General features: G+C 38.1%; 1 protein-coding gene across 1 annotated transcript; it reads right to left on the bottom strand.

Moving 5' to 3' along the window:
• Positions 1-5154: 5154 nt before the first annotated feature.
• LOC149832251 (uncharacterized protein At2g34460, chloroplastic-like) lies at positions 5155-21544 on the bottom strand. Its single transcript, XM_090014395.1, has 5 exons — positions 21370-21544; positions 20406-20606; positions 19994-20110; positions 5752-6024; positions 5155-5564 (listed from the first exon to the last, which is right to left on the bottom strand). The coding sequence occupies exons 1-5, from the start codon at positions 21448-21450 to the stop codon at positions 5400-5402; spliced, it is 837 nt and encodes a 278-aa protein (XP_089870521.1). The 5' UTR covers positions 21451-21544; the 3' UTR covers positions 5155-5399.
• Between the last annotated feature and the right edge of the window lie 1904 nt (positions 21545-23448).

Raw genomic sequence — 23448 nt, 5'->3', positions numbered from 1 at the left:
TCAAAATCTAAATGCTCTTAAAGGTCAGACCTAGTGATTAGGCCCGAATACTTTATAAAGTATTTGGATCACACAAAACACAACCATGAATGCCCAAACGATCCTCTCGGCTTCTTCAATTCTCTTTCTTTCGGTCATCATGGTAGACCCTTTCAACCTCCTCTCAAGGCTTTTTCTACCGCTCTGCATGACAACTCGATCATCTTAACGATCAGGTAAATTTTGTAAAAAGCTAAAAATGTCCTTTGACTGTCTTGGTCAACCACCAAAATGGTTACATAAAATAAAAGTTTTTAAGAGATTTTATGAGGTAAAAAATTATCCAAAAAGAATGATAAAAAGATTGGTCAAAGTCAAAACAAGACCAAGATTAGACCGAACCAAGCCAAATCCAAATTCAAAGCCTAATCCAAAGTCCAAAGTTCAATTGACAACCCCCTCCCCCCCCCCCCCTCCCTGGGGCCTTGCGCTCTAAGTCAACTCTACACATTTTAAATCCAATATGTTTCTAAAAAATGTTCATTGCGAAACTAAACATATTTCATAAAGTAGACTTTTTTTTTTAAATCTATTTATCAAAAAACTAGGCAAAGAAGATTATTTGGCCAAAAAGCTTGGTTAAACAAAGGCTATAATTTTTTAGCCAAACAACCCTGTAGGCCTTATCACTACAAGAAAATTGTGGATTAGCGATGGATGATATCCATTGCTAATCCGTCGCTAAACTGTTTAGCGATGGATATCGTTCATCGCAAATTTTTGCTCGCTAATTAGCGCCAAAATTATTTGTCGTTACTTCTGTCGTTAATTTGTGATAGATTAGCGACTGACTGTATCCGTCGCTAATCTGTCGCTAAATTTAAAAAAAAATAAAAAAAAAATTGCTCTCTGTCGGGCGGTATTCCGGCAGCAATAAGCCGGACTTGTAACGCACCCGACAGGCATTGCAAAGTGACTGCCCGTCCTTCGATATCTGCAATGTCGTCCTCCGTGAATTGGTGCGCTCTTCGACATCGTCGTCCTCCTTGAATCGATGCACTCTAAGGCATCGTCATCCTCCGTGAATCGGTGTGCTCTTCGGCATCACCGTCCTCCGTGAACCGGTGCGCTCTTCGGCATCGCCATCCTCCGTGAACTGGCGCGCTCTTCGGCGTCGCCATCCTCTAGCAACCGGACGCTCTGCCTTATCGCTGTCCTCTGTGAACCGACGCGCTCTTCGGCGTCGGCGTCCTCCAGCAATTGAACGCTCTGCCTCATCGCCGTCCTTTGTGAACTGACACGCTCTTCGGCATCGCCATCCTCCGTGAACTGGCGCGCTCTCTGGCGTCGCCGTCCTCTAGCAATCGGACGCTCTGCCTTATCGCTGTCCTCTGTGAACTGACGCGCTCTTCGGCGTCGACGTCCTCCAGCAACCGAACACTCTGCCTCGACACCGTCCTTTGTGAACCGACACGCTCTCCGACGTCGGCGTCCTCCAACAACCGGACAGTTTGCCTCATCGCCGTCCTCCGTGAACTGATGCGCTCTCTGGCGTTGTCGTCCTTCAGCAATCGACTGCTCTGCCTTGTCGTCGTCCTCCGTGAACCGACGCGCTCTCCGGCGTCGTCGTCCTCCAGCAATCGTTCGCTCTGCCTCGTCGTCGTCCTTCGATATCATTCCTTCAAAAGTCGGTTTAAATTTCGAACGGAGAGAGAGGAAAAATTTCACGCTCTTGATGGGCGATTTAAATAAAAAATTAGTGACGGATTTCGCGAGAGAATTTTTCCCTTGCGAAATTCGTCGCTAATTTATTTTTCTTCTATTGACAAGTAGCGACGAAAAATTGGAGTCGCTATTCCGTCGCTAAGTAGCGACGGATTAGCGATAACATTTTTGCATCGCTAATCCGTCGCTACTTAGCGACGGATTCAGGATGAAAGTTTTTTCTAGCTAATCTGCCACAAATTTGCGATGAAAAAAATTTGTCGCAGATTTTTGTCGCTAATTAACATTTTTCTTGTAGTGTATAGATAAAACTATCAAGGTGCATTTCATCTTTCTTGTAGTGTTTTAAGCTATATCACAGGGATTCTTCAATTGCCCTCACGTCGTGTCCCTTTTGTACGTATACTATTTTTAATAAAAAATTACACGAAAGTGGTGTCTTTTATCCTTTTACTCATGTCCATGTGACATAAGTTCCAAGTTTTAGTCTTGTTGCAAAGGGCATATACTCCATGTATCGAACTTGTGACGTCCTTCAATTATAAGAAGCTTTAAACTGATCCACTTAGCTAAGCGTGCAAAACCTTGGGCTAATGGCTTCCTTAATTTATATGCCACAGGTATAAAAGGTTAAGATGGGAATATAATGCCAATAATTTCTTTTAAAATTTTCACATTGTATTCGCAAAGTACAAGCAATAAAAATAAATTCTTTTAAATTTTCTCACATTTGTATCAGCATAATACAAGCAATAAAATATATATATTTTCTCACATTTTTTGCATTCTTCTTTTTAAAAATATATATTATACATAAAAATATATTTTTATCTGTACGAGCGCTCTCCTGAGCCAGGCCGAGCCAAACATCCTTATGTGTGGGCTCGACTCATTTAAGCTAAAACGAGCTGCTCATGGCTCGGCTTGCAATCTATACATACAGATCATGGACGAGTTCGTGATGAGCTAAACAGAGCCGAGTCGAGAGCTGCTCAGTTTGTTTAACAGCCTTATCTCCAGTATGTTGCAACCTGTAATTTTTTTTTCTTACATTTTCTCCAACTCCTATATATTTTTGTTAAAATTTCACATAATGGGTAGCGCTGCTGCATGCTGGTCATGGCCATGGGTTAGGTGTCCATGTCAAGAAGTTGAAATGGGTGGTTGTCAGGCATGCTGCTGCATGTCCAGCATGCAGCAATGATGCATAAAAAATGACCTCGTTTTATTATAATTTTGTAAAAGAAACTGATTTGTATAAGCAAGCATGACAACGCTGGCTTCGTTTCTGTAGGGCTGTGTATGCTTTTGATTCGGTGATGGATATAAAAGGTTCGGGTTCGGTCACGTGTCCAACTGAATGTGAATCCACTTAGTCAAGCTGAGTCCAATTAATACCGGACTTAGAGCTTCATCCAAACTGGAACATGATCTGATCCGGATTCAAACTTTACGAGTATAATTTAGCTGTTTAAACTAATGGGATATGGGTTCGCGGTATTAGCTGTAAAACTGGGATTCTGATTTTGTGGTTGCTTGATTCATGACAGTACAGATGTACACATACAAACATATGAGGCAATACAAAATTACATAGATATTAAACATACATCCATGCACTTCTATTATGTACATCCATGCATGTCCAGCTCTTTTGCACCAGGCTTTGCATGTTTGGCTCCATATCATTGATAACTCAACAGAAAGAATCAAACCATACGGTTGGTTTCACCAAGCATCTATTATCCAAGATCAGATTCTTACTAGTAATGGAACACTAGCATCTTCTTTTCTTCTTTTGAGTTAAATAACAGTGTGGCCATCAGAAAATGAAGTTTGAAACCGAAGAGGATCCATTTTCCATCTCGAGGCATCTTCCAAACTCAATAACCTTTCCTTCTGTTTATTTTAACGGATACTGCTGAACTTAGCCCATCAGGAATAAAAATGGATAGTATTTCTAGTCTGTCTGAAGTGATCGTGCAATCCGTCCCTTATCTACAAAGGACCTCCATAAATCCTTTCACAAAGATTGAGGTGTTTGCTTGGACTTTCTTGCCTCAATTTACACTCTTCTGGTGAAGTGCAGATGTAGGAAAACCAGAAAAATACCAAAGAATGAGCAAATTGTCGCAAGATAACTAAATGGTAGGAAACTCTGAACCAGATTTACCGGAAGCTTCTTAGATAGGTTAAAAGCTCACTTCGAAAGCCCAATACTCCTCTCTTCCAAAACTTGATGAGAATCTGGATTCCCCCACACTTCTCCTATGCTTTCTACATGCTTCATCTATTATATTATATGATCTCTCTCTACTTTTTTTGTTTTCGTGTTTTCTCTCATGCTTTCTTTAAATTGGCAGTCATCATTTTTAAATTTTGTCAAAAATTTAATTTACACTAAAAAATTATAAAATTTAAGAAAAGTTATTTTTTATTTTAGTTTTTATTTGTGTTCCATTTTGATTCTCATTCAATTCTTATATTATTTTCTTTTTATTAGGTGTTTCTTGCTTTCTATATATTTAAAATGCATCGATTCTCGCTTCCGTTTCCTTATCATTTCTTGTTTCTTCTTTTTAGTTTGGCAACCGTGCTTTGAACCATGTATTGGTCTGTCAAATTGCTTCAATCCAGTGGTGCCAGATTTATGACAATCTTGGTGATTGTAGTTTAGACAACCTCAAAACAAGCGATTCTTTTGTAGTCTAGTTCAGTTGACAATGCATAACTGTGACCTTCTGGATTCAAAGCTATGATACCGGGACACACCATTTCACCCTCTGTACCCATGTCGACACGGGGCAGATACCTGATCACCTCAGTCTTATAAAATATTTATGTGATAAATTATGTTAAATTAATTTATGAATTTGATTCTTTGAATTTATTTTGTGTTTATATAATATATATAGCCATGTACCCATACCCACATTTTTTGGAATTGTCGCGTTGTACCCTCCGTACCCGTACCTAGGTGACAGATTCAAAGGTTTCTGAAGCCTCAAATATTTATGTTTGACCTGGACCATTTTCACTGAAGATGTCTTTCAGAGTCTGGTTTGTGGCGTCTTTAGAGTGCAACAGTGTCAGTATAATGGGTTTTTTTTTTAAGTTTAAAAAAAAAAAAAATTATTTAGCGTTGATAAAACTACCATTATAGTTTGGACATCATGTAACAGGCTGAGGAGTGTCATGTTGACTGTGGACCTGAGAGGGTGTCCACACACCCGACTAGGTGGTCAGCTTAAGGATTTCAAGTTGAAGAAAGCTGAGAGTTGTACCTTTTTGGATGCTCTGTACCTCGAGATGACTTGCGAATATAGGCTGTTCACTGCTAATTCCGTACAACTCACTTTGCTCTCTCCTCTTCAGCAATAATTCCGCAGACCATGTTTTGATTCAATCACAAAGGAATTCAAACTGTTATTATCATGTTCACTTGGTAACTTGCACAAAAGATTCCATTTTTTTTTAACCGTGCTGCACAATATGTTTTTCAATATAAAACCACAATACTTTTACAAGTAACAACATATGAATAACAGATGCAGATTGTATAGAAATGTTTACAAGATCACCATCTACGTGGTTGTGGAAGATGCAGATAGACTTGCTTAATCATAAAATGGCATCGAGTGTTCGTTAACATTATATGAAAAATGCAGACAAAACCAACCCCATCTGCTGAACAATCAACCTTGTCTTATAGTACCAAACATTTCCTCGAATGAAAGTTTAGGAGCATCTGCACGTGAAACTATCTCAATCACCTTGTATGAAGCCTCAGGATATAGCAACGCCTCCACGGCAACTTCAGCAACCTGATCCCTTGATATAGAACCTTCATATAGCGTATCCTAAGAAGAAAAAATGAACATAATCAGCAGCTTCATTTAAAATAGCCTCATCTTCAAAAAAAAAAGTGTGGGGAAGGGGGGTTCAAATATTTTTGGAGAGAGAGAGATTCTTGAAAATGGAATTAAATGGCAGAGATCTAGAGATCTGGAATATCAGATATGAAAAAACAGAAAGAAATAGGCATACCTCTGGCTTCATGACAATATTTCCATTTGGCGGATCATTTCTTAATCCACCAGGTCTGATGATGGTATAGTCTATACCAGATCTCCTGATATACTTCTCAGCTTGAAGCTTTGCTATCAATGTGAGTCCAAACACGTTAAGAAATATATAAGCAGGGTTGAGTATCTGGCCCATTGCAGCACCATTCACCAAAATGGAACTAACAAGAATGAACCTGTTCACCCCAGCCTTCCGGCATGCATCCACAAGGTTGACTGTGCCAAAGTTATCAACCTGTTGCAGAGTGACAAACTTTCACCTTTTAACAAAAATATGAACTTTACAATCTCTGGAAAAGCACTTTGTAAGAAAAGAAACCCTCTCCTAGCCATTGGATAATGATGAGATGAATTGAAAATTCATGCTACATAAACATAATTATTTGGCAGTTAATTGCAAAAACAACTTTTTAGCCCAATCAGATCCATTCCAACAAAACATAAAAGGGAAATGAAGCAAGCCAAATGTAAAGGAATCAATATCTAACAAAAACAAAATGGTTGCATGACAGCCTTCTTGTTTTTTAGCATCCTCTATAGTAGTGAGCTGCCATGAATAAAGCTGAGATAGCTTTTTCTTTTCTCACCACGTTTACCCTATTTTTACCCTTGTTAAGGGTCTTTCAACCTAAGGTCAACTGCAAACCAAACTCCAATTATGCTAGATCCAATTAGATCAGATTTGGTAATACCTATATATGAACTGAATCCAAGCCATTTGCATTCCAAATGAAGCTCATTACCAGCAATGTTGGTCAGAGTCAAGTCTCAAAATCCCTGAAATATCAGTTAAAACTTAAAACACTCACCTGAAGCCAGTCACTCATTTTTGCTCTAAGCCAGAGTAACCACTAATCTCCATCCACCAGGGCTGTGCTGGATTTCAGCTTGATCATATGACTATCAACTGTACTTACCAATTACTTTAATGGCAATACAACTACAAACCCAAATAGAGGAATTGGAATAAACTTTTTGTTCTTCATGTGATAATAATTGCAAATATACATACATACTTATAAGCATATTCACAAACTCTTGACAAGATAAGCTCAGTCAAGAAAACTAAGGTTTCAAAATGCATTTTTATCATGACAAACAGGACCTGTTTGAATGACACGCCAGAGTTTTATCTTTTAAAAGTCTGTTTCTATACCAAAATTTAGTTTTGTGTTTGTTTGGTGACAACGATTACTATGTTACACCTTTATTGGTTGCAGCATCATTTTGAGAAAAAGAGCTTTATAGGCTCATCTTTCACTCCCTCAACCAACTACCTCCAAGCCCAAGCAAGTATGAGCATATATACCTTTCAGAGAACAGTTAGGCATAACCATAAACATCCCTAACACTGTCTTCTATGATCATCATCTTCCTTCCCACCAATAGACTGACCCCTTACTGCTGATAGAAATCGCGGTTCCCTGTTTCATACACAAGAGCAGAGAAAAGAAAGCTGCAAGATTTTCCCCGAATGAATGATCCACTGTGGTATTGGGCTTCACATTAAATACATGTTGTTACAATTACTAGGGTACGAAAATACCCATCATACAACAAATGTAAATTACAATATGCCATTAGTGTCTTTAATGAACATGTGCTAATTAGAGTGCTAATTGGATGAACTCAAATTGGGTTTGGATAAGATCCAAACCCAGTCGTGAATACACACTTCTTTTCATCCTCCCTCAAGTTGTACATGGTTTTGAACCATGAACAACTTGCCTTTCAACATCCAGAATCGGTCCTTGATAAGCCCTTTGGTAAACAAGTCGGCAACTTGATCAGTAGTCCGAACAAATTCTGGTTCAATTTCCTTCTCTTCGACTTTCTGTCTTACAAAATGTTGATCAATTTCAATATGCTTGGCACGGCTGTGGTAGATAGGATTAAATGACATGTTGATGGCACTTTGATTGTCACATAGGAGAATACATTTAGATATTGATTCTCCTACTTCTGTCAACAAATGTTTAATCCATGTTACTTCAGCTGTAGCAGCTGCCATTGATCTGTATTCAGCTTTTGTGTTTGATCTGGCAATAGCCCTTTGTTTTCTACTACTCCAAGATACAAGATTTAGGCCAACGAAAATACAGTATCCTGACACTGACCTACGCTCATCTGGATCTCCTGCCCAGTCTGCATCTGTGTAAACAAGAAGTTCATGCATGTTATGTTCATTCATACTCTTTCTGTACAAAAGACCATCTCCAATAGTTCCCTTCAAATATCGAAGAATACGTTTAACAGCTTCCATATGTCCAATACGCGGTTCATGCATGAACTGAGATACCTGATTGACTGAATAGACAATATCAGGGCGAGTAAAAGTGAGATATTGAAGCATCCCCACCATCCTGCGATATCCTGTAGGATCCTCATACAAATCGCCATCTCTGGAACTGAGTTTCTGATGAAGTACACTAGGTGTGCTTAGAGGCTTGCAATCTTTCATACCTGCTTTGCTGAGAACATCAATGGTATACTTATGTTGGGTAAGTGTCATGCCTTCAATAGTTCTGTCAACTTCTACTCCAAGAAAATATCGCAGTTTACCAAGGTCTTTCATCTTAAACCTGTGGTTCAGGAGTTCTTTGACTTGCTGAATGTGTTCAGCAGAGTTACCTGTAATGATTATGTCATCTACATATATCAATAATAAGGTAATTATGTCGTTACATTTGAGTATGAAAAGTGAATGATCAAGAAGCGAACAACTAAAACCATATTTCTCTATTTCAAGAGAAAAACTGTCAAACCAAGATCGAGAGGCTAGATTCAAACCATATATAGCTCTCTTTAATCGACACACATATTCTCTGGAGTTCCCTTCTGCATACCCAGTGGGTTGTTCCATGTACACTTCTTCCTTTAGAGTTCCATATAAAAATGCATTTTTTACATCCAGTTGACTGATAATCCACTGATGTTCAATAGCCAATGATAGTATGATTCGAATAGTACCCATTTTCACAACCGGACTAAAGGTCTCATTGTAATATTGTCCCTGCTCCTGGGTGAATCCCTTGGCAACTATCCTAGCCTTATATCGCTCAATAGTACCATTCGGCTTATACTTTATTTTGTACACCCACTTGGACCCAACTACATTTCGATCATGTGGTCTGGGAACAATCTCCCAAGTGCCACATTCATGAAGAGCCTCCATTTCTTCATCCATAGCTTCAATCCATCGCTTAGAATTTGCTGCTTGATAGAAAGTCGTGGGTTGATCTTCCTTACCTAGAGAGGTTAAGAAGAGTTGAAAATCCATAGTGAAATTCTCATAACTTACCCATCTATCAATAGGATGTCAGGGTCGAGTGGATCTTCTGGGAGCAGAAGAAGAATTCATCTCTTGATTAGAATTAGGAAGAATCCCCTTCTCACGTCGAGAGTAAACAATGCCTTTATACCTTTTGGGAGGCAAGAGTGAATCGGAAATGACACTTTCCTGAGTCATCTGTACATCATCAGACATGTTTCTCACATCTCTTTTATCACATTCTGAAGGACAAACATCATTAACACTAGAGAAGAGGTCAGAGTTCAACCAGGGGTGATAAACTTCAATTTCAGGAAGGGTGTCAACCTTGTGATCAAAATTCAATTCATCAAATACAACATTCCTGGATATTTTGATACGCTTGCCCACGGGATCATAGCATCTGTATCTATGTCACATGGGTGCGGGTGCGGGTGCGGGGATTCGGCACTTCCAAAAAACCCGGGTGCAGGGGTGCGTCAGGGGCAAAAATGTAAAAAAAAAATTAAAAACAAAAATCCAAAAAAAAATGGACAAAAATGACCCTGGGTGCGGTCAACGCACCCAGGGTCGGGTTGACCGCACCCGGTGCCGCACCCGCATCGAGTCGCGTCGACGTGGGTGCGGCACCCTGCTAGCCGAATCCCTGTGACATAGATATGTACCCTTTATAATCATCAACATACCCCACGAATCTGCACTTCAAGGCCTTATCCTGAAACTTATGTCGCATTGAACTATCAACATGAACATAACATACACACCCGAATACTCGCAAATCATGATAATTTGGATGAACACCATGTAAGGAAAGGTAGGGTGATTTGTTTTCTAAGATATTCATGGGCAACCGATTTATGATATGAACGGTTGAATGAAAGGCCTCTGCCCAGAAGGTAACTGGAAGGTTACTATCATGCATCATGCTCATGGCACTCTCGACAATATGGTGATGCTTGCGTTCAGCAATCCCATTCTGTTGAGGTGTATGAGGATAAGACACCTGCCTACGTATTCTGTTTGTCTAGAGAAATTTAATAAAGTCATTTGAGGAGAATTCACCCTCTCCATCACATTGGAAACAAAGGATATTATCAGAGAATTGATTTTGAACAAAAGAATGAAAATTCTGAAATAACTTGAATGTTTCATACTTACATTTCATAAAAAAGATCCATGTATACCGAGAATAGCTATCAACAAAAATGAGGTAATACCTGATGCCAGACATGGAGGGAACTGGAGCCGGACCCCAAACATCAAAACAAATAATTTCAAAAGGCTTTGAAGCTCTTTTATTAATAGAATGAAATGGAAGGACATGACTCTTACATTGAAGACAACTAGAACATTTCTTATCATCGACATTTAAATTTAGACTTGACTTGGGAATAAGACGGCTAGAAACAAGCTTTTCAATAAAACGACTACTACAATGACCCAAACGACCATGCCAAAGATTTGGCTTATTACACTCAAAAAGGCTAAAAACATTTTTAGAAGAAGCTGAAGAAGATGATGATGTGAGCTTCGAAGTAGAAGGATTCTCTTGAAACATGTACACATTCCCTTGTCGCTTTCCTTCAGCGAACGTTTCCCTCGTGTGGAGATCCTTGACACGAACAGAAAAAGGAGTAAACTCAACTAAGGCATTCATGTCATCAACAAGCTTAGAGACAGAAACAATATTTTTCTTGATATTCGGAGCATAAATGACATTTGAAAGAGCAAGGGAAGAAGTAGACATAGGTATGACAGAGTTTCCAATGTGGGAAATACAATGGTGAGACCAGGGTTACCGGAAGCGCCTAGCTAAAAGGGAAAGCGCGCTTCGGAAGCGCGAAACGTCGTGCTTCCGAAGCGTGGGGGGAAATGTCTCCCTTTTTTGGGAAGCGCGCTTCCCTTTAATGGGGGACGCGTTTCCCTTTAATGGGAAGCACGCTTCCCATCACGCTTCCCCTGTTTTTTTCAATTTTTTGTATTTTTTATTTTTTATTTTTATTTTTTTCGCTTCCCCCTCGCTTCCGAGACGCTTCCTAGGTCGCTTCCGAGACGCTTCCTAGGTCACTTCCGAGACACTTCCCGAATCGGTCCTAAGTGGTCCCACGCTTCCCCGCTTCCTAAAATTTTGAAAGTGCCTCGCTTCCCGCTCCCGCTCCCGCTTCCCGTATCGCTTCCCGCTCCTGCTTCCTCAACTGGCAACCATGGCTGAGACCCATCTCCAGTGACTATATTATTTTTACCAGCATAGGGAACACAAGTTCGGAGCTTACCAACATCACCAGTGACATGAGTGGCTGCACCAGAATCGACATACCAAGTGCCCTGATCATTTTGCTTTAAGTTCAATTCAGCTAAAGCAGAGAGTAACAACTCCTTCACTTCGTCACTGTTCTTCAATTTATCTGACCCCTTGCTTGTCTCTGGCCGTTTACCTTTATTTTGAGGATTGAACCAACAATTTGCTTTGATATGCCCCCTTTTATTGCATAGAAAATAGGTCGGTATTGATCTTTGCCTTTGCCCACTGGGAGGAATATTAGGTGTAGGTAATATTCCACGACTTCCTTGTCCATTTGGCAAGAACAGTGTGTGATCCACCTTGAGAATGAGTATATTCAGAAAATCCCTTTAGGGTCATCTCATATTGCAAAAGCTTGGCACGAAGATCTTTAAAAGCAGGTAACTCTGACAAACACAATAAGGAAGTAACCATCATATGATAATCCGATCCCAGCCCACTCAAAGTCTGTTGCACCATATCTTTGTCACTAACTGCACATCCCACGATGGCCAGCTGATCTGTAATAGTCTTCATTTTGTTCAAGTACTCCATGATGATCATGGAGTCCTTTCTTAACATTTGAAACTCTTTCTTCAAAAATAATATTCTGGCCTGAGAAACTTGAGAATATGTCTGAATCAATCGATGCCATAATTGCATTGCAGAGCAGTCATCTGGAATTGCCACAAGCACTTCCTATGATAATGTAGAAGTGATATAGGCAACCAGCGCCTGATCTCGCTTCATCCAGGATACGTATTCTGGATTTCTGACATAGGTAATAGAAAGATCTCCCTCACCATTCTTTGCTTCTTGTGATACGAACTCTGAAGGAACAGGAACAGAGTCATCCAGATGTCCAGAAAGGTCCTGACTTCTTATGAATGAAATGATTTGTCGCTTCCAAGTTAGAAAATTGGAATTGTTGAGTTTCTCAGACACGAGTTGACTAAGAAAGTTTAAGGAAAGACCAGACTGAGAGTGAGGAAATGAGTCCATATTCTATCGAAACCAAAAATATAAGAAGAGATAAGAATTAAGAAAATGACTTTACGACAAGGACCCAATTGCAGTTGAGATCTAATGAAAATCAGAACAGAAACTTAATATCAGAAATTCTGTTGCAAGCCTTTTTTAATGATAAAACTGAGGTAGAAAACCAGAACTATTTACCAAGAACCTGTTCTGAATTAGAGTTTGATCAAAGAGACACGTTACTTTAAAATTAACGTGTGTAATTTCAGAATATGAGAGAATATGGATTTATGACTCTGGGATATAAATAGACAGTGTGAAACAGAGAAGATAGAGAAAGATCAACTAATGTAATATTGGTTAATCAAGACAGACATGGGATCACTCAAAGATCTGAATCTGATATGCAGTCAACTTGTTAAAAATATATATATATATATATATATATATATATATATATATATATATATATATAACGTGACCCTATTCAAGCCTTGGAATCACGCAAAGATCAAATGATGTGAATCCGATCTTGCGTGAGTATTTGTGATGTTAACATATAAGATCACGTGCAGTGACAAGTCAAAAGGGAAACAAAACTATGATAACGTGAAGAAAATAGAGAGGAAACAGTGAAACAGAAATATGTAGAGAAACAGGTATGCTGAGAAGGAAGAATACTTTATTTTGAAGGATTTGATTGATTCGTTTGAAGGCAGGAGAGATGATTCAAAGGCAAGTGAGTGGGAAGAGACTTTACCGGATGAAGGAAGAAGATCCTTAAGCTTGCATATGTTGCTCTGATACCATGATAGAAATCGTGGTTCCCTGTTTCATACACAAGAGCAGACACCACCGAATGGGAGAGAGAGAAAAGAAAGCTGCAGGATTTTCCCCAAATGAATGATCGACTGTGGTATTGGGCTTCACCTTAAATACATGTTACAATTACTAGGGTACGAAAATACCCATCATACAACAAATGTAAATTACAATATGCCATTAGTGCCTTTAATGAACATGTGCTAAATAGAGTGCTAATTGGATGAACTCAAATTGGGTTTGGATAAGATCCAAACCCAGTCGTGAATACACACTTCTTTTCAACTGCCACCTGCTCTATTCTATCTATGGCAATCTGCCCACTATCACCAAGTTTTTGTTGGATCCTCGTACAGATCCAGTGTGGCCAAATGGGTCTCACATAGAATCCAATGACTCTCTTGAGTAGTGAGTATTGAGATATGCACCACTAGGATAATGGTGGGCCCATTACACATTGGATTCCCAACATGTTTAGGAATTCAATGGGTCAGTTAGGGCTGGATAACAACAATTCAGGAGAGGTTAAATTCTCCATCCCCTCCCTTTGCAGCACACACCAGAGTGGTCTCGATATTCAGATCCCTCCTAAAGCAGGCCGTTAATCTCATACTCACCTCTCTTCTCCTATTGTTTTCACGGTGCTGTTAGAAAGTATGCGGAAATGAATTACAAGAATGCATAATGCATTCATAAGGTCCAATATTAGACAAACACAACCCCATAATGAGGAATAACAAAATGGTCTACTAAGAGACACCACAAGAAGCCTACGAAGAGGCATAAGTTGCACATACTTCATTGAATGAGGGCCTAAAAGGCCATAGAAATACATGGGGTAGAGACCCCTATTTATACAAGAAATAGGGCTGAAAAAGGGGAGCCATTGGGAGCTCCCTATAGAGACGTTGGGAGCCCCAACGGTCACATTTGTGACCGTTGGGGCCCTAACGACTCTATGTGGGGCCCCTTATGCATGGATCCCTTTTTCAAAATAAAAGGAAAAAATAAAAAACTAAAAATTAAAAATAATTATTTACATAAAATAGTTGTTTCTAAAAACAACTATATAAAATAACAAAAATACCCCTATCGAGTATTTCACACACACACACACACACACATATATATATATATATATATATATATATATATATATATATATATATATATATATATATATATATATATATATATATTTTAATACCCCCCTCAAACTTTACGTGGGGATAACAAAAAGTTTGAAGATACAAAAAGGAGGGTTCCAGGTCTTCAAAGAATCTTCAATGGAAGCCATCATCTTTAGAGTACATGAAAGAACTTTGCAAATGTCAGCCTTTAACTGTTTTTAATGATCATCCTCAAGCTTCTTCCACGATGTATCATAGATACTTCTTTCGTCTCATCTTGGCGATCCTATAGAACAAGCCAAAAGAACTCCAAGTAAAAAATATCTTTGTATCTTAATCAAATAAAAGATAAATAAGATTGACCACATGATTTCATCAAAACAACTATTTAAAAGATATTTCATGCATTTTAATATGATTTCATCAAAACAACTATTTAAAAGATATTTCATGCATTTTAATTGAGTATTATGCAAAAATGACTTAAATTTAAATATTTTATTGATAAAACACACTATGTTCTTGAAGAAGGATATGTGCACAAAGGCCATACTAAGAATACTTAAATAAATGTATCTAAAAGGTCCAAGAGAGGACACCCACAAATACACAATTTATATATTTAGAACCAATGCCAAAGATATTTCTCACAAAGGGTTTTATCAATATTTGGTAGTAAGAAGTGTGTGCACGGAGAACGCTCACAAGTGCACAAAGACACCAAATTATGAAATTTGTATTAAGATTAAAAAGGTTTCATGTATTACAAATATCTTTAAGAACACAATGTTCACATAAGAACTAATGGCTCCCTAAAAAGAACATACGAACGAAAGTATATTTGACACACAAATCAATGATAGGGAGACATTTTAACACAAGATGATCTCATGATTTCTTTCACATCTTAGAGAGAAGAAATTCTAAACAAATGTCACATGTGATCTTGCTAAAAATGTCCACCCAAGAGTCAATAGTGAAAGATATTTGAGTAGAAAGCCTTACACATTGAGTATATTCTTACTCAAATATTTGCAAATACAAAAACTCATTAGGTGGCCGAAAAATCAAAAAACACTTAATATATAGGTTAAATGCCAAAATATTAAATTGGTTTCCAAATATGCATATCAATGATATGATCCACTAGAATATCTTAAAACACAAGTTATGAATGAAATTTTATAAATTTCAACAATAGTTCATCCACTACAAGCAACTACCTCATTAGTCCTCCAAAACCCATAAATCAAGTGTATAAGATACTAGATCAAGAACATAAATATAATGTCATTAAAGGCCAAAGACACACACAAAGGTGTGTAAAAATACCTCTTGTTTATATGTAATAATACTTGAAATGAGTGCATCAACGACAAGAACAAGAGAATACACGCCAACATGGACCAAAAGCATCTCTTGTCTACGTAAAAATACACTTAAAATCAAGTATGTTCAGCTACTAGAACAAGAGTACCAAGCCAACCATGGGCAAAAACACACACGAAGATGTGACAAAATATCTTTTGTCTACATAAAATAACACTTGAAATGAGTGAAAGAAGTCAACCATGAGCATATATCTCAGCGATTAGAACAAGGATACAAATGCCAACATAGACTAAAATCACACACAATGGTGTGAATCAACGTGCCTTGTCTACATATAATGACACTCAAGACAAATGTGTTCAGCTACTAGACAAAGAGCATAAGAATATGCCACTAAAGGGCTACCAACACACAAAGGTGTAATAATATGTCTTGTCTACATATGATGACACTTAGATAAGAGGTATAAAAAGGAGAAGACTTTTGAGGCAATAAGACTTGTGATGACAAACATTTAACAAACAAAATATTAATTTCAATATACCTTAAAACATTTAAGGTTTTAAACTTCATACATCCATCACAGGTACACATAATTAAGAGCATCCATAAAAACAATGGCAAAAAATAAACGAGTGACACACTCATAATTAGAGATCACATAACAAGTCATTTTAGAGTCAAACTACAAGTTGACAATCTAAAATGACATAACACGAGGTGCCCATAACTCACCTCAACAAACATCTCTAATATAACAATAATAAGGCCAAAAAGGATTGATGCATCATGTAACAACTTGTGATGGATAAATATAAATGTCATAAAAAGGCAATGAACACTTAGGAAAATCATTTTCCAAATAGATGATTTTACAAAGAGGGCCGATTTGAAAAAATCAAATCAAAGGTCCAATATAATCAATCACAACAATATGCTTTATAACAACGATTTTGCATAAACCCGAATTAGGCTTAATCATGATCAATTCTTCAAAAAAGTTAAAAAGGTTTATTATGCAACAAACACAACATGAAATATTAAACAACGTCATGTGCACAAAGGCTATAAGCATACAAGCATAAATACTTGATAAACAAATGTGCACAAAGGCACTTACACCACACTTGCACAAATATGTAAAATACAAAAAAAAGTGAGCAAGCATGCACTTTTACGCAATACAAGATGTCGAATGACAATAATCTTGAATGAGCAAATAACAAATTTAGAACAACATAGGCATTCATAAAGATGGTAAGATTATGAAGTTTGAAAATCTCATGAAAACCACTATTGTAACTTAAAAAAGATGTTCACAACCAATCTCAAAAGATCCACAAAGGTTTACAATTATTAATGAATCTTTGAAGGATATTATGCAAGAGAAAGATGCTCACAAACAATCTTCTCAAATAACCATGAAATCTTCATAAAGAGTATATACTTATAAGAAGATTACAAGGACCGAAAGGCTCCTCAAAGAGAGTTCAAACACAAAAACACGCAAAATCCCCAAAGGAGGGTACACACGAAAAGGAGAGGAAAAACTTCATTAAAGTGGGAGAAATCTCAACAAAGAAGAATAATAGGTTTATTAAAAAACCTTACAACAAAATAAGATTGCAATATGGCATAAATCTATAAAATCAAATATTTATTGAAAAAAAATTCAAAACCCATAAGTTTATCAAAAACATATGACTTAATAGGTTATAACCAACTCCTAATGCAATAAGTATGCAAAAAGCATTAATGAAGACCATAAATTTTACAATGAGACAAACTCTTGAAATCAAATTTGAAGAATTTTTAAGAGTATAAAGATGTAAAGAGAATAATCATATTCCATAAGACCATTTTAAAACTTAATTCAACCGGTATTATAAGACGCATTCTTAATCAAATATTATTCATATGAAAAGGACACATTAGGTAAGAGAATTAAAACTTAATAAGAAATTTTTCATAGATGATATATGTCAATCATTTTTTCAAAAAACACACAATATTATAAGAAACCACATATAAGACTTTTTAGTGGATAAACACATAGTTTCAATACGAAACAACAAATATGATGAGAGTGTAGAAGAGTATGTGACCAATACTATACATCTCACAAACATTTTAATCTTAACACAACTTTCTTTAAAGACTTATCATTCATATAAAAGGTATTCTTACAAACAAAGTTAAATATAAATTCAAAAACTCTAATGGTCATAAATTTTTACCGACCCATTAAAGCACGTTTTGAGCAATCATATATCTAATTGAAAAAGAAAACAAGTTCACCGGTTTTTAGAAATTATCATTTAAAAATTTTCAAAGAAAAACATACGAAAAAGTATAATATACGAAAAAGGTTCAATGGAGTATCAAGTAACCCAAACTCTTATAAAAAGACATAATGACAAAGAGAACACATGAAAAACATATCTAATTCTTCATAATGCTCGACACTTAAAGAAATAGAATGCATACCAAATAACTTTAAGAAAGAAAAGAGAGAGCGAAATGAAAACTTCACCATTTTTCTTTAAAATTTCTTGAATAACACGCTTCCCGATGCATCAAAGAACAACTCGATCCCAGCCGAGCTTTGATACCATGTTAGAAAGTATGCGAAAATGAATTACAAGAATGCATAATGCATTCATAAGGTCCAATATTGGACAAACACAACCCCATAATGGGGAATAACAAAATGGTCCACTAAGAGACACCACAAGAAGCCTACGAAGAGGCATAAGTTGCACATACTTCATTGAATGAGGGCCTAAAAGGCCATAGAAATACATGGGGTAGAGACCCCTATTTATACAAGAAAGAGGGCTGAAAAAGGGGAGCCATTGGGAGCTCCCCATAGAGACGTTGAGGCCCCAACGACTCTATGTGGGGCCCCTTATGTGTGGATCCCTTATTCAAAATAAAAGGAAAAAATAAAAAACTAAAACTAAAAATAATTATTTACATAAAATAGTTGTTTCTAAAAATAACTATATAAAATGACAAAAATACCCCTATCGGGTATTTCACACACACACACACACCTATGTCACACGGACTCGGCTAAGGAGGTGCCGCACCCGAGTCGACACGCCCCGACACGGGTGCGGACTCGAGTGCGGCTTCGGACTCGGCCCGGACTCGGTCAACGCCGAGTCGGACTCGGTCAACGAGTCCAGGCCGAGTCCGTCCACATTTTGGACTCGGTCAACTTTGACCGAGTCCAAAAATGTCCCTAAAAAACTATTTTTTTATATTTTTTATTTAAAAAAAATATATAAAAAAAGGCACTGTGACTATGCAGTCTTTGCAGTGTGCACAGTGCACAGTCTGTGCAGTGTGCACAGTGCACAGTCTGTGCAGTGTGCACTGTGCACAGTCTGTGACTGTGCACAGTGCACAGTGCTGTGCTTGTGCACAGTCACAGTCACAGTCTGTGACTGTGCACAGACACCTGTGGCATTTTAAAAATAAAATAAAATTATATATATATATATATATATATATATATATATATATATATTTTTTTTTTTTTTTTGCCGAGTCCCCGTGTCCAAAAATTTTAAAATTGTGCCGCACCCGTGTCGCACCCGCACCCGCACCCATGTGACATAGACACACACACATATATGTGAGAACATATATATTTTAATAGGTGCACACCCCGATCATAGTTCTTTCAGTTTCCCTCGCTTCTCTTTTGTGGCCTCGCCACCATCTTCCCTTTCTGCCACCAGGAAACTTCCCACCATCTCTCCCACTTTGTTTTGTCCTTTCTCCACCAAGCTTGTCTCACCACTGCCGCCACCCTCTTTCTCTTTCTTGGAAAGCACCCACAATTGCTGCCACAAATCCTTACCTTTTCAGAAGGCTTCGTGCGTCTTCACTATCTCCCTTCCTTTCCCTCCGGAGATCCATAATTATTGCCCCATCTTCCCCATCCAAATCACCACCACAAATCCTTCCTCTCACCTGCACGCAACCCCATCATCATCATAATCTGTAAACTCACCGTTCCTTCTCGAACTCCAGAGGGGCCATTGTTGTTTTCTCAGGAGCTGAATTTTTTTTTGTTTTCTTCTTTTAAGCAAAAAGCAACCTAGACAATTAAACATTTCACAAAACCATATTTGCGCAACTGTTTTAAAAATCATTAAATCATTAATAGCAAATTTGATAATTTAAATATCATCCAAAAAGTTACATTTGTTAATAACTAAGTTAACAAAGCATCTGAAAATCATGCCTTGTGATGTTCATATTTTCAAAAACAGAATGTCAGTTCTAACCATGCTATCAACCAGCCACGTCAAAGAGCCAAGAACCTCAAGCTAAGAAAAACCAAACAATTCAACAAAGGATGCTCCAAGAAATAGACCTTCCATGGAGCAAAGAGGTCGAATGAAGGCTGGAAGCCAGTGGCGCAGACCACTGCCTCTGCATTGCCGATTGCTTCCGCCAGCCTCTCTGAGCCCTCTGTGACATCAGCCCTAACCTGTCACAGTGACCAATCAGTATGCAAGGTGAAAAAAGATTACAGTTGAAAATAACAAAACCAAAGGTCAATCCCAACCGTCATGTTGCCAGATGAACAAAATCAGTGGTAGCATTGGATTAAGCAAAGAGCTGAAGGAATTTTAAGGAGAAGACCTATTTAGAACTTCAAATGTGGCAGTAGACAACAATGAGGACTTATTTTCCAAACTCAACAGCAATGTCATGGAAAGCAAGACTCTATAAGAGGGGATATCTCTGCAGAATGAAGCAAATTTTAGGACCAAACCACTCACAATGTCAACATTCTGGTGGCCGGAGAACGCATTCTTGCCTCGCTCAACATCACGCACACCAGCCCTGACAATGAATCCCCTGGCTGCAAGCTGATCCACGATCCTCTTGCCAGTGTTACCAGTTGCTCCGGCAACGAACACCTTTTTCAATTTTATCTCCTTCACCTCTTCACCCTTCCCTCCTGTCTCTGGCGTCTCCATCTGAAACCACCAACCATAGGAAGCTTGATCCACATGAGAATGGGTACATTGAAGATCTCAATGGCTGCTAAACCCTGTTGTTGTTTTGTGAAATTGAAAGCCCATTCCGGAGAATCAAGAAATCATTTCATAAATCGAATGAAACACACGAAAACAGTACTCCAATTCCATGGAACCAACATCAATTTGAACACGATAACGTGCTGTTCCGATGCACACCTTTGTCCAGAAAACTGGAATAAGTTGGGATGTCGTATGCTGCTCATAATGTAATTTTTGCAATGTATCCCATTTTCTGGATAAGCGGGCGTACCAAAATGCTCCCTAATACTGCCTTTTGATAATTCAATTTTCCAAACTTATCCCAATTTTCAGGATAATTCGGTGCATCCAAACACCCTGGTAGTGTTATTGGCTGATGCAGTTTCCAACTTGTTCACTTTTCTGGATAAGCGGGTGCATTCATTCAAATCCTCTAGCGGTGTTATTATCCAAGTTTTCTGGATAAGTGGGTGCGCCAAAAACTCGCTCATAGTGTTATCGCACCCTGCAATTTCCCAACGTATTCCAGTCTTCTGGATAAGTGGGTGCATCCAAACACAATCGCTCCCCCACACCACAGTTTCATTCATTGGCCCTGTTTGGCTCACAAATTTTAGTATTTCTCCTACTTTGTTCTTATCCCTATACAATCTTCTAGAGTTTTTGACGTGATAATCAGAGATTTGCTTCGAGAGAGAGAGAGGGAGAGAGCTTATCTTACCACAGTAATAGAGCAGAGAGGGCGAATGCGGGGAGAGAGCTTGGAGAGAGGGAGAGGACTGAAGCAGCTAACGGCCACCATCGCCCGGGATTACTGGCCGCTCCTGCTGCTAGTCAATTTTGTCTTCTTCACACGACTCTCTCTCTCTCTCTCTCTCTCTCTCTCTCTCGACGTCGAGAATTCGCCACGCGTCTGTCTTACCTATGGCAGCGGCTTGAATGGCGTTATTTTGAAAATAACCGGTTATTTTAGGTTGTTTTTAACTTGGGGACAATTACATACAAAGGACCACACCTTTTACTTGAAATTCCTAAAGCATACTCCATATTTCCTTAAATCTTGAGATACAGTCACGTTTTTATCAAAACTGTCGAACAGAGATCTAGAGCTAATGGAATCCATGAAGAAAAAAGTCAAAAAGTTTATAAAAGTTCTGATTCTACCGTTACATTGTAAAGTACCAAGGTTTTTCGATGTCGAGTTAGGTCGCTTGAATACGAATACAGACTTATGTGTTACAGATTTGGACGTAGATCCGTGAGTTTTATGAAAAGCAAATTATTTTCCCACGCAAAATCCAGAATGTGTTGGATTTGGTCTTCACAAAACCACGGACCTCGTTCAAATCATGTAATCACAAACACCAACACATCATGAAGCACTGCTTGACGAGTGAGGCGAACATGATGCTACTTTATAGAAGGGAAGAACTGAAGGATGGCGCAGCAAAGGCACGTAGCAGCAGAAGAAGCGAGAGGAGTTCGAGCAAGAGCGAGGAGAAGAAGAAGAAGGTTTGGGTGTTTTAGGCTTGACAAGGTTTGCTTCGAGAGACTTTTTCTTGTGTTGTTCACACACTCGACTGTTGAGCATGTCCCCCTTTTATAACTTCCATCTCTCGATTTTTCTTTGGCTCAACTTTGCAGATAAGCTCAGCGAGATTGTTGGAATGGGCATTAAACAAAAACGGTTTTCTAAAAATTTATTTGAAATTGGTTTTGATAACTGCCCAAGCATATCCACGAACGGGCCCTTGTTCGTGGATATACTGAGATGTGCGGATAATGGCCAAACATCCCAACATCTCCCACTTGGCCATATATCTGTCGGCCTTGCTTTCACTATTGTGGGTTTTTCATGCAATGATTACGGATTTTTCATAAGGATTTGCCTCATAATCACAAGTATCTTAATTTCATATGTGCCGCATGTTTTGTGAACAGATCCTCAGAGATCCCTTTCGTAAGAGGATCTACTACCATGTCTGATGATGGTAGATAATCAACGATTATCTCATTTCGTTCAATCATATCATGTATATAGTGGTATTTTACCATTATATGCTTGCTTTTAGAGCTATCTGCTCCACTTTTCATCAAAGAGATAGTAGCCTGATTGTCACAAAAAAATGTACAGGTTCAAATACAATATCTAGTTTTAAATCACAAATGAACCTTTTAATTCACACTACAAAGGTTGTGGCTGCATTACAAGCAATATACTCAGCTTCCTGAGTATGCAGGGCCACACAACCTTGCTTTTTACACGATCAGGCTATTGCACCTCCTCCAAACAGGAAGATATAGCCAAAGGTAGACTTACTGTCATCTTTGCATCCTGAAAAGTCAGCATATGAGTAACCGATCAAATCAAGTTTGTTAGATTGAAAACTCAATTGTAATCCTTTTAAGCCTTTCAAATATCAAAAATTCTTTTGACAGCCTGCCAGTGAAGCCAACCAGGATTACTTTGATATCTGCTAACAAGACCTACTGCAAAACTTATATCATGTCACTTTTGCTTAAGTTCACCCTTTTAGCAACTAGAGTCCTAATGGGTTTCGAGTCATGCAGTCTATATTTTTTCAAAATATAGTCAATATATCTTTCTTGACTCAAGCTGAGAATTTTTTATTCTCGATTTCTGGTAATTTTGATTCTCAGAATGTATGAAGCTTCACCCTTATCTTTCATTTCGAAGTTGGTATACAACCAACTCTTTGTGTTGACTATCATATTATTATCATTTTCAGTCAACAATATATCATCAACATAAAGAGATAAAACGCAAAAGTGACTCCCA

This window comes from Nuphar pumila, chromosome 7, assembly GCF_984573655.1.
Source record: "Nuphar pumila chromosome 7, dmNupPumi1.hap1.1, whole genome shotgun sequence".
Lineage (NCBI taxonomy): Eukaryota > Viridiplantae > Streptophyta > Magnoliopsida > Nymphaeales > Nymphaeaceae > Nuphar > Nuphar pumila.
Note: the sequence above shows the minus strand (reverse complement) of the source record. Positions and strands in the feature narration are given on the sequence as shown.